Source organism: Lonchura striata, chromosome 24 (assembly GCF_050655825.1).
Source record: "Lonchura striata isolate lonStrDom1 chromosome 24, ASM5065582v1, whole genome shotgun sequence".
Taxonomy (NCBI): Eukaryota; Metazoa; Chordata; class Aves; order Passeriformes; family Estrildidae; genus Lonchura; species Lonchura striata.
The window spans coordinates 4,486,350-4,501,748 of NC_140726.1; the positions used below are offsets into that span (position 1 = coordinate 4,486,350).

The 15,399-nt window shown below is 48.8% G+C and overlaps 1 protein-coding gene across 8 annotated transcripts in view; it reads right to left on the minus strand.

The window, feature by feature from the left end:
• GRAMD1B (GRAM domain containing 1B) overlaps positions 1-15,399 on the minus strand; it is a 112,059-nt gene that overhangs the window by 57,339 nt on the left and 39,321 nt on the right. Inside the window, exon 1 of one of the 8 annotated variants that reach the window (XM_077788000.2) lies at positions 14,863-15,079. The exons of 5 other annotated variants lie outside the window; for them this stretch is intronic. In XM_077788000.2, the coding sequence (XP_077644126.1) occupies positions 14,863-14,885 (23 nt within the window). In that variant the 5' untranslated portion in view covers positions 14,886-15,079. 2 more of the 8 variants (XM_085560398.1, XM_031506835.3) reach the window with 2 other exon arrangements.

The following is a 15,399-nucleotide window of genomic DNA, read 5'->3' on the forward strand; positions in this document are numbered from 1 at the left end:
TTTTATATTTCTGCAGCACCATCCCTAGCACTGAAGACAGTTTTTTTTCATGGTAATAAAAGTTAAATAAAACTGCACTGAGAGAGGATCTTTAGGAGCCTTTAAGGAAGCTCTTCCTGACATAAAGCTGCAAGTTCCTGTCTTGTTCAAGAGCTGCAAGAATGCATTTTATGTCAGCTGGGTTCGCTTGCACGAGTCTGCTGTTCAAGACCCAAGACAAGGACTTTATTTCATGTGTGAAGGACAATGCCTGCTGAGCATGACACGGCACAACCCCCAGCCTGCACACCACAGCTCTACCAAGCCCTACAGCAGGACCAGAGCTGTTGGAACTCAAAATGTCCCTCAGACATTTTTGGAGGTTCCAGGCCTTGGTCAGAGGCATTTTAGACCCTGGCAGGCAGCTGGAAACAGATGTGATTTTGAGTTTGAGCCATGGAATGAGGTACCAACTTTGGAGGTGGAACAAGCAGTCACAAAGGGTTCGATAGGATAGTAAAAGTAGTTACAAAACAGAGGGGAAATTTTTTTAGTATGGTACAGGGGGGGTTTAGCACCTGTACAGGGGGCTTTTTACTTTGTACATGGGGGTCAGAAGTTCTAAGATGGAGGAAAGTGGGCTGATCCTGTTCTTCCTCCTTCTTCTTCCTTGCCTCCATGTTCTCGGTGATGTTGGCACTCACAGATTGGTTTAGAGCAGAAAAGCACTTTGTAATACAGGTAGTAGGTATTGGGGAAAAACTGTAACCATGTAATATGTAAAATATCATATAAAAGAGAGCAGCAGCCCTGGGCGGGAGAGAAGAAGCAGTCGGGGTCAGAGAGGATGTCAGGGTGTGTGTGTGCCTCTGCCTGAGCTGTGAGCAAACCACAGCAGCCCAGGAGAAAATCTTTTAGATAACTTGCAATAAACTGCCTTGAGACCCAACAACAGAGACTGCTGAGCCTTTCTTTGGAAGCTCGGGTTGGAGGAGAGACTTTTCCACCACACGAGACCCCAGACCAAGCCCGGGGTTCTCACACAGAGCCACATCTGGAGATCCCTGCCTGGGAGGATGCTCCAATTTCAGGCACATCTGTGTCAGGCTCTTCGGTGTCCCACAGGCAGCACCTCCTCCCTGCCCAAAGTGCAGTGCCTGCAGGGCTGCTCTGCTGCTGTAACACAAGCACTCTCATGCATATTGCATCTCCCAGCCCCGAGGAAATGAGGCACTGGCCGAGTAATTAAAGCCTGGGACTGGTGACAGATCCATGGGACACAGAGCAGGGCCTGGATGTCCAGGCCTGCAGAGCATCAGCTGGGGCTGGGATCAACTCTCCAGAGCAATCCTACCCTCCCTGTAAGCCACACCAGCGGTGCAGAACAAAAAGAAGCCTTTAAAATCTGTCTGCAGAACGTCAGGCAGCAATGTGCACCCTCATGTAGGGTTTCTCATTTCTCCCCCGTCATTCTTTGCCCACCTTTAATATGATCTGGTTTGAAAACTTAAAGCCACTGGGAGAGCTATTCCCCAACATCTCTGCTTCTCAGCTGAGTTCAGAACAGAACCAGGGGGACACACTTGCATTTTATTTCCAGCCTTGCCTTTGAAAGACATGACATCAGAAATGGCAAGAAACACTGAAGGAAACTGAGGGAAAACTCAGTGCAACAACCTCGAGATGTGCAAGCAGGATTAGCACTAGTGGGTAGCCTGGTGATAATTAGCATTTTGCACATATTTAATTTGCTTTTTTGCTCATCCGCATCTGTTTTTCTGCCATTCACTCTCTTTAGGAATGAATGGGTGGACTCCTGACTGCACAGCACGGGACAGGGGGAGTCTCTGCCTGGGGTGTTGGTCCTGTTTGATAACTCCTGCTCAGCCCACGGGTGCTACTCCTCAAACCCCACAGGATTCCCACCCTGTCAAGCAACAAGAAGCACTCTCCCTTTCCTCCTGGGGAAAACGGGCTCCTAGACAGGTGCCAGCCCAAGCAAAACTGTTTCTGAGCTGGCAGTGGCATTTTCAGAGTCCATGGATTCCTCCAGCAGTGGGGGCTGGAGGAGGCAGGGAATCATGTGCTCACAGGCATGGGGAGGAAGAGGGGGAGGAGGAGAACAAGGGGAGAGAGAGAACAAAGTGTCAACATCTTAACTGGGACACACAAAGAGCCAGTTCTTAGTAAGAACTTAATCCAGGATTAACAAGAGGTCAGCTACCTCTGCAAGGAGACTGCACTAAAAGGAGCTAATTAGCTCTCCTTAATTGCACAAAAGGAACCACACAGAATTAAAGACATTCACCAGCAGCAGGTCCCACCTCACCAGGAAACACAGCCCTACCTGCTGTCCCCAACACCAGGCTCAGCCAGGAGCAGGAGAGGTGCAGGGATGGATGGAAGGGTGGGGAGGTTCAGCATCAACAAGTGCTGGAGAGAGAGCTGGAGCCTCCACCAGCCAGGACAGGCATTTGTAGCATGGCCAGAATCTGTCTAGGCAGTTTCCTCATCACCCACTGCCATGGTCTGTCCCAAATCCCTGAGGAAAGCACAGCTCTCAGCTCACAAACAGTGATGCCCACGAGGGTGTTTAATGCAATTCTGGCCTTCTTTAAATCAGTGTGATCTCTGAAAATGAACAGGAAGAGCAGCACAAGGCAAACCAGTTTTTCCCTGTCGGTTGAGGCCAAGAGAATCCCGTCCCAACACGGAGAGGCACTGCAGGAAAGATGTCAGGAGAAATGGAGAGCACACAGCACCACGGAGAGGCAGCAGATCCCACCTGGAAGCTGCCAGTCTGGAATGATGCAGTGGGAAAGGCTGGCTGAGCTGCCACTCTCTGGAATTTCTAACCATGCACCACTCACACACCTGGAGATCCCTGTCAGCCTCTGCCTGGCACTAAATCCATCTGGTTTTTCCTGTGCATTGCATGTTCTGTCCTCCTGCACTGAGGTTCTTTTAAAAGTCTTAAAGTTCTTCTAAAAGTTTTCTATACCTTCTGATGTTTACATATTCCTACTAGAGCTTCTCATGCACTATCATGTAAATAATGATTGTTTTGCATTCTTCTTTGTGAGAAAATTGACGAACTGTTGGTTTGACTACTGTGGTTGGAGAGGTGGCAATTTCATCCTCCAATCCACTGTCACTTTTAGAATTCTATATATTGCAAGGCCAGAAATAAAGTTTCCTCTTTTCTCTCTTTCACATCCAGGGTGAATGTGTGAGTTATTTTGTGTCGTAGTGCGACACTGGGGCATCTTTTACCCCAGAAGCCTTTGCTCTGCACTGACAGATAATGGATCCAGCAGTCAGTGCACTTGAAAATGAAGATTAACAGGCACATCAATAATGCCAGCAGATGTCTCCGAGATGGAGCACTAACAAAAGGAACTCCTGCATTTATTTGGGTTATAGCACCGTGCTGAGGGCTGGGGAGAGCAGGCAGACAAGGACCTGAGTGCATCTCAGCAGGATCAGCTCCCCTTTTCAGGGAGGATGAAGGGACAAGCAAAACAGCTTTTCAGAGAAGGCTGCCCTACACACAAGGAAAAATATCAGAAACAGGAGCTCACCCTAATTACAGGTCCCTGTGAAATCATCACAGTAGTGCTTCCATTAGTTATCCCTCTTTTCTTCCCTCAGGACAGAGTTAAATGTTTTGCCACTGGACTTCCAGTGTCACTGCAGGGGCAGACAGAAGGGATCAGCAGCACCAAAATTTCACCTCAAACCCAACACAAACAATTCTCCACCTTAAGTTTTCCCCAGCTTTCCCCCCACAGCGCTTCCACCCCCACACACATTCCCCCATCCAGCCGCATCTCCATCCCAACATCTCCACCCCAGCATCTCCATCCCAACCCCGCGTCCTTTTTCCCGAGGAACCGCCTGACCTCCCAGCACACACACACACAAAGGAAGGATTCCCCCGCCTGCCTGAGAGATGAAAAAGGAGGATTTCAAGGATTCCACGGCCACCTGTTAGCGCATCGCCCTTCCCGGGAGGCGCCTGCGGCTCTTCCCCGCTCCGCTGCGAGCTCCCCGCGGCCCGCAGCGATCCTGCCGGGGGGAGCACCACGGAACCGCCCGGGCACCTCGCTGCTGCTGCTCCGAGGCATCTCAAAGCAGTTGACAAAAAGATTCCCCGCTCTGCTAACGCCTTGGCATGGCCGGAACAAAGCCGCCTTTGCAATGCGCTGCCCGGCTCTGGCATCCCAGCTGGCTGCTGCCCACCGGGCAGAAAAGCTCCCAGCGTGGCTGTAAGGATGTCCCGCATCGCCCGGTTAACCCGGCTGCTCCCGGCTGCCCTCACCGAGGAGAAACTGCAGGATTCCTGCTCTTCTCGTGCCCTCACCCATCGGTCCTGCCGCCCTGGTAGAGCCCTGGCAGCCCGAGCACAGCCTCATGAAATATTCGCTGCTGCTGCAGGGCCCTGGCATCCCGAGCAGAGCTTGATTAAATATCCCCGCGGCGCAAACCACCAGGGAGCACTTCTGTGACGCCAAAGGAGCAGAGCGGTCAGCCTGGACATAAACATCCCAATTACCTCGAAATTCCACTTCCTCGCTCCCACAAAGCTCTGGCTTTTCACCCTGAGCCTCCTAAACCTTCTCAGGCAACACAAAGCATCGATTTCCCTGCTAGGGAAATCAGGCAGCAACAGGAAATATTTAGAATAAATAGAAATATTTGCCTTCAACACTCGGGTATTTCCAAATACAAGCTCCGGGAAAGGCCTTCTCCACGGAGGTTCTACAATGCAGAAGGTAACAATGTGACTCATCTTGAAAGTGTATATAAACACACTTCAAAAACCTGCCTGGAGAAAAATAAACAGAGGCTGTGCCTGATTCCCGTCCGGGAAAGCAGGAACGCAACCCTGCTGCTGCCCTTGGCTTTGTACCTACTCCAGGCAGGTGCAGCAGAGGAAACAAAGCCACAGCCAGCAATTTAAAGAATTTAGAAAGCAAGAAAGAAGCATAGATGGACAGGGAAGAGCAAAAAGCAAATGAAAAATGTCCCTGTGACATGATATAGGAGCAGAGAGGATGATGTGACTCGGAGCTGATCAATCACCCCCCATAAATGATGAAATATTTGCTCTGTATGATCAGTTAATCCCAACCAGGAACACGCTTAGAAGGGTGGCAAAGAACCAGACAGATTTTCTTACAGAGCAACGAGTTCAAAGGAAAGCAACAAAAACATCACAGCACTCATGAGGCTCGTTTGTGAAAACAAACTTGAAGGGTAAACAAAGTGGAGTGGTCAACAAATATTTGAAGAATGTAAATATTGAAGAGAAAGAGAAGCTGTACTAAAAAGGTTTGGGGCTGTTTTATTTTTGAACAATGAGCAATGGGATTATATGAAATTGTGGGAAAGAAACAAGGCTGGAGTCAAATCCTCCCAGCCAGGAGCAGGAGAGAAGTGGGACAAACTCATTCACTTGTCATGGTCATGAACAGCAATAGGTAATTGTTAATAAAGAGAAACCAGACCCACAGAACACAGAATATCCTGAGCTGGAAGGAACCCACAAGGATTATTGAAGTCCAGCTCCTGGCCCTGTACAGGACACCCCATTGGCAGGAGCATGGGACAATACCTCAATAATATCACACTTTTTTCAGCCTCCAGTTCTGCTTTCCATTCTTTAAAATTAAACAATTTAAAACAATTTAAGTTATTGTTTTAAATTTAAATAATTTAAAACTATTATTTCCAGTTTTTAAAAGAGGCAGCGGCCCAGTTTGCAGCAATATAGGACTTCAAATTACTTACATTGATTACAAGCTATGATTGCAAAATTAGGGCTAGTTGAGTGTTACAATTTCAAGGATTGTTTTGACTTGCTGCATTTTTGTCCCCTAAACTTCCAAGACACACACAGACATCCATGGGATTTGGAGTTCCATGTGGGAAATCTTGCAAAGTGACATCCAAATCATCCCAAATTCCTAATATGGGCTGTAATCCTTGAAAGAACAGATGTCCTCAGGATAACTGTGGTATCTCCAAATACAAGCAAGGCACAGGTTGTTTTGGGACAGTTATAAGGATTCAGGTTGTTTTGGGACAATTACAAGGATTCAGGTTGTTTAGGGACAGTTACAAGGATTCAGGTGGTTTTGGGACAGTCAGAAGGGTTCAGCCCACAAGCTTTGAGCAAGTCCCCTGTGAGAAGTGCAGGAGATAGGGATGGATGTTTGCATTTCTCATCCTGGCTCTTACTTCAGTAGAGTTCGCTCTCTTTAGAGAATTGTTTTAGCCATAACAATTTTTTGCTCTCCTAAGCCAAGCTTCCAGTAGGGAATTAATACACAGCTATTCATAAACAATTAAAAGGAAAAACACCTTTAATCTCCATGAGCCTCATCTGCAAACCAGGACTAATTCCACTTTCTTTCTTCTACCCTTTGTCCATCTTGACTATTTGGGATGGAATTTCTTCCTCCAAACTGGAGGTGGAGCATGAAAATTTCCCAGCACATCAAATCTCTGTTTTCAAGAGCCTCTTTTGCTGTAAAACAACACAATTTTAGAAACAGCTCTATTTCCCAGATCAGTTGTGCTATCAGCTGCTTTTAAAACTGAAAAGAATCCATGGGGAACTTGTTCTTCCTGCTGGAAAAATACTACAGCAGGTATTTGAAGCAATGCTGCAGCTTTAGTGCCCTGGGGCAGGCACTGAATGTTGCTCAGGTTCTGTGAGCCCTGGCCTCAGGACACATCCTTCTTTCATGGCCTACAGCAAAGCACGGGTTTGCCTCCCAAACCTCATTCCCAAAATGTGCATCAGGCTGTGCATCACATTCCTCTAACAGCTGACAGCTCTGAAAAAAAACCCCAAATTCCAGCTCTGAGGGCTGCACAGCCACAAGCCAATCCCCTCCTGAGCACAGGGCACTTCTTCCACATCTCCAGAGCTGCTTTATTTCTGGTCCTGCGGGGTCAGAAGTACACCAAAATTACAGCTCTGCCTCTCCAGCAGCTCTCTAAAACTCCTCTGTCTCCATGCAAACCTTTTAGCTCACAGCATCTCTGTGTCCTCACTGCAGCTTGCAAATGAGCTCTGCAATGCTCGGCCTGGCCACCTCCTCCTGTCCCTTCAGCACAGCCTGATTTGCTCAGCATCTCATTAAGGGAATGACTCTAATTAGAGGGAGATGTTCTTGAACTGGATGTGCATATCTGGACATTTCTTCCGTTACCAAATCTTTGCTACTCCTCAAAATACACCTGATTTTCCCCCCAAAGTCCTTTTCATTCCCCTTCATTTTCTCCTCCATTTTTCTCCTTCCAAATCCAAGGCCTGAAATTAGCTGTGGTCCAAACCACATTCTACCAAACTTGCTATTCTGAGTGGTTTGAAAATTATTCAAAATATATACTCCAAATATATGAATCTCCCCCCCCAAAAAAAAAAAAAATCCACAAATTCCTCTTTCTCTGCTTGTCTGCCACATGCATGGAGTGGCTGTGACATTGTCAAAGGAGAGTGGCAGCATTTTGCATCTTTTTTTAGTTGGGAAAAAAGCAGAGCATCTGCCCTTGGATCACTTGGCTGTGACCACAGAGAGCAGTCTGTCCTGGAAAAATGGTTACAGGGGAATAAACCACTGGAAAATGCAAAATATAATCAACAGCACAGGCCTAAATCTGGCCAAAAGAAAAACTTTCAGAAAGGAGAAGATCAGAGAACATTCCAGCATCTTGTATTCAGCACATGGCTCTGCAAGGGCACCCAGAAGAAAAATGAGTTCTGTGCAGCATTTTGGGTTTGGTGTTTCCATTTCCTGAGCTTGGATATTCTATCCTTGGATATATTATTGCAACTTCTACAATTTACTTCAAACAGGTTCAAAATCCTGAAGTTAGCACTTAACAGTCATAAATAAGCATCAATTAAAATAATAATGCATTAACATGGACTTTCTAATCAGGGCCTGAACTCAGAGGAGTTCTGGGGAAGCAAAAACACAGCAGCTACTCAATCAACAAAAGGAATATTTAAAATAGAGAGGAAAACTGGAATTTCAGCTGGAAAAAGCAAAAGAGGCCTTGACCAGGACACAATGATTTTTCAGGGAGCACCACAAAGGTTTTGATGGCAATTTTTGCCTCTTCCAGGCCTTGCCCCTGCCCACTTGCTGAGCAGAAATTAAGCAGAAATTCCAGCTATGTGAGTGCTTCTCCTCAGTCCCACACAACTATCAACACACACGGGGTGAATCAGACACTTCAAAACGTGGGACACTGTCCAGCAGCTCCTTCCAGCACTTGTGCCTTGAAAATCTCTGTTCCAGGAATGGGGAAAAGGAAGGGGAGACTGATTTCTGTCCAACAGCTCATTCCCAAGATATGGGAATGAAAATCTGCTCCAGGCAGAAGGAGAATGAAGGGGAGACTGATTTCTGTCCAGCAGCTCCTTCCCAAGATGTGAGAATGAAAATCTCTGTTCCAGGAATGGGGAAAAGGAAAGGGAGACTGATTTCTGTCCAACAGCTCATTCCCAAGATATGGGAATGAAAATCTGCTCCAGGCAGAAGGAGAATGAAGGGGAGACTGATTTCTGTCCAAAAGTTCCTTCCCAAGATGAGGGAATGAAAATCTCTGCTCCAGGAATGGGGAAAAGGAAGGGGAGACTGATTTCTGTCCAAAAGTTCCTTCCCAAGATGTGGGAATGAAAATCTCTGCTCCAGGAATTGGGAAAAGGAAAGGGAGACTGATTTCTGTCCAACAGCTCCTTTCAGCAGCTGTCCCTCAAAAATCTCTGCTCCAGGAAGGGGGAGAAGGAAAGGGAGATTGATTTCTGTCCAAAAGTTCCTTCCCAAGATGAGGGAATGAAAATCTCTGCTCCAGGAATTGGGAAAAGGAAGGGGCAACTGATTTCTGTCCAACAGCTCCTTTCAGCAGCTGTCCCTTGAAAATCTCTGCTCCAGAAATGGGGAGAAGAAAGGGAAGACTGATTTCTGTCTCCTTCCAGCACTTGTCCCATGAAATTCTCTGCTCCAGGAAGGGGGAGAAAGAAGGGCAGACTGCTTTGCCTCATTTTGCAGGCAGGGAAAGTGGGGCACAGGCAACATCAGGATGAAAATGGTCAACGACAGAGCCAGGCACAATCAGGGCCTCTCGTCACCCCCAGCTCCCACAGGCAGCACCTTCCTTCCCTTTGGAAGGGACTGAGCACTCAAACAGCACCCAGCAGCCTCAGCTCCACGTTTTATCTCTTCCTGACTGAATTTTCCATGTTTTCAGGCTTTTCAGTGGGGCAAAGAATCTCTGGAACAACCCCACTGCTGCTTCATTCTCCTCAACTCCAGGCCCTGAGTGAGCAAAGGCTGCAGAATTCCTGAGCCTTTCCAGTTTGCCCTTCACTTGACATTTCTGAGGCCTGGAGACGGAAAGAAAGGTGATCTTGCTATCTGATAAGAGGGGAAGGCAATTTCCCATCAAAACAAACTATTTGGATTCAATTAGCCAAAATAATCCGAAGCCCAAGGAGAGATCTGGGGGAGAGATTCTGGGTGCTGCAGCAAACTCTGCAAAGTGCAGCTTCTTCATGGCCTAAGTCAAAGAACTGCTCTGTCTGCCTGTCTTCAGAGTGGTTTCAATCTTCACATACATATTAGAGGACAAAATTACAGATGTTTATCCAAATTTAAATCAAAACTTGATGCCAAGAACCAACCACACAAGAAACAAAGATATTAAAGGGATGCTTTTGCTAGTCTATTATCACACAGCAAACCCAGTCTCAGATCAAGGGTTGGAAAATGCCTTGGTTTTATTCCAAATGGTGTCCTTCCACTGTAACTTCATACTTTTACTAAAATAAAACTTGTGTTTCACAGCCTGTTGCCACTGCAGGTATTAATCCAGCGTGGCACTGTGCAGCAGGACAAAAACTGGTGCTGGGCTGATCCTGCTTCTATTTCTGCCTCCCTTGGTGCCCACGAGCACAGCCTGGCCAAGGGAATTGTGTGCAAAGCTTTTCCTTGGCTTTAGTGCACTCGGATTAGGCTACTCACTGCTTCCTAGGGCTTCCCACTGTGGAAAAGGACAGAAAAAATAACACCAAGGCCAGAGAAATGAGCACAAAACCTGCTAATTACCCCTCAGTGACTTCACAGAGCCATCTACAGAATAAACCTGCCAAGGCTGCTCCAAGCTGTTCCTCCAGGCACCTGGCACGACATCTTCTTGCTGGAAAAGGATAAAAACCTTACTTTATGGACAGCCAGAACATTCAGGACGTATGGCCAGGTCAGAATGTTCTGGATGCAGGGGAAGATGAGGGACCTGTTAATGAGGTTTGCTCTTCCTGCCGCAGCACCAGCCAACAGGAACATTGTGATTCCTCAGCTCCATTTGCAGAATTCATAAGGAGCTAAGGCCTCTCCTTTCCCAAATACCATATTTTATATGTATGTGGGTCAGCCCTGGTGGTTTTTAGACGGGGATTATCAGCACCTATTTCTTCCCCCTGAATAAAAGAAGATGTAGGTGCAGAAGAATCAATGAAGACAGGAAAGATGGAAAATGCAACATTTGAACCTGTAATGTGAAGGTCGAACAGCACAATGGGCACAGCAGCACAATTACGTAACTTTAACAGAACTATTTTGTGAATCTTCTCCAAAAATTGAGGAAGAATTGATTTGGAAATCCAATTTCATTCGGGATCATTTGCAGTGCCACAGGATGAAGTTCATCGTCGCTGCACGCAGACGTTCTTTAAGGCTTTGCAGCTTCACCATGCAATTGGAAGTGATTTAAGCAGCTTCATCATTTCCTGGGTAATCACGGAGCCACGAATCCCAAACACCCACGTTTATCACCCCTGTGTGTCACAGCGATGCCTGGAAGTGAGGACAGAGCCATCCCTCCTGTCCCTGTCTCACCAACCTGTTATTTTACATCTCAAAGAAGCGGCAAAGAGCAGAGCGGGGTGGGACAGCTCAGGAACCCCTCCTTCCCCTCTTCCACAGCCTGAGACATCGATTTCCAGAGCCAGGGAAGGGCAGGGCCAGCCTGGTGGAGGCACAAAGGGTCCCTGCAGCCTCCAGAATGCAGAAGTGAAACTGCCTGAAGTCAATCTTCACTGCTCCCTGACATCAAACAACTTCTAATTTTAGCTCTGCTGTTCTGCAACCCTACCTAGTTCCCATCCCACCCCCACAACTACATAAGAGATCCTTCCCTCAGATAAGTAGGGTGTTGGAACATTGAGAGTTTTTTGTGTTTTTTTTTTTTTTCCTCACCCACAGGCACTAGCAGAAAAATGAATTACAGATTTATTTTTAGTGGAGCCTTTGGCCCTTCTTTTCTCTGTAGGTTCCAGATCACAGGTTCTGCAGCTCAGAACTATTCCAACCAACACAGCAGCACAAGCAATACAGAAGGAACCACAAAAGAAGGAAAATCAGATGAGCAGACTTTTACTCTGCTCCCATTTATGGGACATCAAGTTCAGCTACCAGCTTGTTTTTGTCCCTGCAATGCTCTTCTGGCATTAGATTTCCATTTTTCATCAAAGATCTAAATTAGTTTCCATCTCTGCTGGAGCTCCCCAAAACTCCTAAGAAGGAAGAGCAGGGCAGGCAGCAGAGGCTGAGATGGAAGGGGAGGGAAAGGCTGCTGTGGTTTTTGGCTTTCTGAGATTTAGAGATTTAAAGCTGGAGGCCTGGCTGATTAGAGTCCCTGAGGAGCTGTGAGATAACACTGATGTCAGCCTGGAGGCAAAAGCTCTCACAACACCAGGTCACAATATAAAGACGGAGAGAGCATTAAAACACGAAAATGACCAATTAAACCAAGTCACCAGGCTGTGATGAGGCAAATCGCTGGTGTCATCTGTCCTGCCAGCACCCTCGGGGGCTGCAGCATCACTGCTGTGCTGGAGCAGTGTGAGGGACAGCCTGTCCTTCACTGCCACACCGGTGTCACCCAGCCCCTCTGGCTGTCCCCAGGAGCACCAGCCACCTGGGGATGAGATCATTTTGGGCAGGGTGAGGTGGGTGCTGCAAGAATGCAGGGCATGGCGTGAGGGAGCAGCACGCTGGCCTGAGCCAGGCCAGGCTCAGAGGTTCCCTGATGTCACACACTGCGATTTGGTGTCGTCACACAGCACGGGATGGACGTGGGGTCTGAAAAACGGGAAAGGTTTTCAGACAGGGAAAACTGAAAACTGGGAAAGGTCCAGTTCCTAAGGGTCAGAGCAGGCTGCTGCTGCTGACAGCTTTCTGTCCCTCCCTGGTACAGACAGAAATCATGTGTCTCTCTGAGCATGGCTCTGGGAGGAAATCTGGGTTAACCCCAGCAGTGCTGCTCCTGCACCAAGGACCAGAGGATTTGTTTGCAGGCCACGCACTGGATGTTTTTTCTTTATACAAACATTAACCCTATAAGCTCATTTTGCATGAAGGATGTCCAGCCCCCATTAAATACCCCGAGCAGGCTCAGAGAGCCCTGCATTCTTTCTGTCCTTAAATCTGTGCTCCTCCCATCCATCCAGCAGGGACAAACACACAGATTTGGGCAAAGCAGGACTTGAAATAACATCCCTAACTCACCCTCCTGTGCTGGATATTGAAGCACAACCAAATAAGCAAAATAACCTAGGGGGAATGGAGTGACAGCTGCAGAGATCCAGAATGCTGTATAATTAAATAAGGGAAGCAATCAGAATATTTGATTTTGGGACTGGGATGAAGTGGGATGCTGAAGAGGCAGAGCTTGGGTTGCACTTATCGAATGATTCCAGGGGAACTGATTGGCATTTTTATGGATTTTTATGGGGAACTTTATGGGATTTTTTGTTCCCAGAGCCCCCGGGAGGCCGAGGATCAGAGAGGGAAGAGCGTCACCTGCTGAAGCCCAGCCAGCACTTCCCCCAGCGCTGTAATCTGCTTATGTCCCCAGGAACCCCCTCCAGCCTCCCCGCTCCTCCTGCACAGGCACCGGGATGCTCCAGCATGGCGAGCCGGCACAAACTGGGATGAACTGGGATAAACTGGGACGAGCTGGGAACGTCACAGCTGCCCAGCCCCAACACCGGGATGCTCCAGCATGGCGAGCCGGCACAAACTGGGATGAACTGGGAAAAACTGGGAGGAGCTGGGAACGTCACAGCTGCCCAGCCCCAACACCGGGATGCTCCAGCATGGCGAGCCGGCACAAACTGGGATGAACTGGGATAAACTGGGAGGAGCAGGGAAGGTCAGAGCTGCCCAGCCCCGGCACGCAGCGATCTCCCGGCCGGGTTTGGGATGCAGCAGGGGCCATGTCACTGCAGAGCTGCTCCATCCCAGCATTCCCAGCATTTCCAGCACATGCTTTGCTCTCCTGCTACTCCACTGAGCCATTATGCAACTCCTCAGCACACAAGGCAGCAGATCACTGCGAGAGAGAGGCTTTCTTTTTTTTTTTAAGTAAAAAAAAAAATTAAATAGTATAATATTTTCAAATGCTAATATCTGTATCATTTGTACAGCCTGTGTGACACACAGCCATGTACACACAGGGAAAATTCAAAGGCTCTCAGAGTAATTAAATAAAAGACAGAATTAGAAAAATTAGAAAAAGAGATGACCTATTGAGTCATCCCTGGCTCGGGTCTGTCCCCTGGGGCCCAGTACAAGATGCTTCCTAGTGCTATACTGTAGTGCTTTTATTTTTTACACAGAAAAAAAGAAGATAAAATTAAAATAGCAACAATAAGTAAAATAACAAATGCAAAATAACTTTGCTGTTTTCTCACACTTTACAGGCGAGGATCTCAAAGCACCACATTCATCCTGATGCAAACTAGCGCACTTGAGAAGGAGGCTGTTATGTCTATGATTACTTCCTTTTTCATTACAGGAGAAAAAAAAAAAGGATTAAGGAAAAGAAACAGGCCTTCCCATTGCCCTTGTCATCCAATTCAACCCAAATTACGAAGTCACATTCCACTGTTAACTGTGGAACCGTTCCCATCTGATAAAGTTCTGGCTAAATCAATTTCATCATCATAATTCAAAGCCTATTTATTCCAACTAAGTGGTTTTGACATATTAGAAATTTTAAATAGTTTTGATATACTCGGAATTCTATGTAAGCCTTTGACGGTCAAGTTTATATTTTATATATAATTTAAAATTGTATCCTCTATTACATATGTATTACATATATATTTAAGTAGCCCTGTAAAATACAAACTTGACCAACAAAATTACTTACGTGGGAACATTTCAGGCACACACACACACACAGAGCTTTGTCAATTGCCTTTCACCCACACAATGTTTTCTTTCACTGCCCACTTAGCCAAACCTGGAGAGTTTCCCCCAAAACACCCAGGGACGATGAAAGAATTACCGAGCACTCGGGTACCTCGCTGGCAGCTCTGGGCTCCCTGGAACTCTGCCGTCTGTGTCCTTACAGCACCACGCCAGTGAGGAGCATCCCCAAAAGCCGCTGTTTAAAGGACAAGCCGAGCAGGAGCCATTCCACGCACGCAGCATCCAAAACACTTTTTTATCCCCCCACCTTTCTCCGGCCAGAACTGCCCGTGTTTGTTTTCTTGCGTGCCCAGGCACCCCGAGCGCGGGGGATGCGGCTCAGGCAGAGCCCGGCAGCGGAGCAGGGGAGGGGGATGCGGCCGGAGCGCTCCGCGCATCGCAGCGCGGCTGCGGAGCTGCCCGGACAGCAGCGGCCCAGCGCCGCATGCACCGCCGGAGCCTCTCCCGGTGCCTCCCTCCCTCCCCGCACCCAGATCCCCCCGGCGATGCCGCAGCGGCCGCGCCGACAACTTGGCGGAGCGCATTCCCTTTTTCCCCATTTCGGGGAGGGAGGGGAGCCGCAGCATCCCCCCCACCCCGCGCTTACCAGGCGAGCTTGAACCCTTTCATTAGTACAGCCACGAAAATCCGCTGCCCGTGTCCTTGTCTGCCCGCTGACAGCTCCAGAGGTCCCAGCACATATTGGAGCAGCCCCGGCCGGCGAGCGTGCCGCGGGGAGCGCCGAGCCCCATGCGCCGAGCCGGGGCGCGGCCGCCCCCCGCGCCCCCGGAGCCGCGGCGAGGCGCGCAGGGCTCCCCGCAGCAGCGGCAGCAGCGCCGGGGCTGGGGCTGAGCCGCCCGGCTCTCTGCTGAGCATGTGCAGCAGCGGCGGGACCGCAGCATGCCATGGCACCCGCGCCGCTCGCCACCGCAGCGCCCGGCCCCGCCGCGCCGGAGCCCGCGGCCCCTCCCGGCCCCGGGCTGCCCCCGGCTCTGCGGATGCCCCTGGGTCTGCGGCTGTCCCCGGGTCTGGAGCTGCTCCTGGGTCTGGAGCTGCCCCTGGGTCTGCGGCTGCCCCTGGCTCTGCGGCTGTCCCCGGCTCTGGAGCTGCTCCTGGGTCTGGAGCTGCCCCCGGCTCTGCGGAT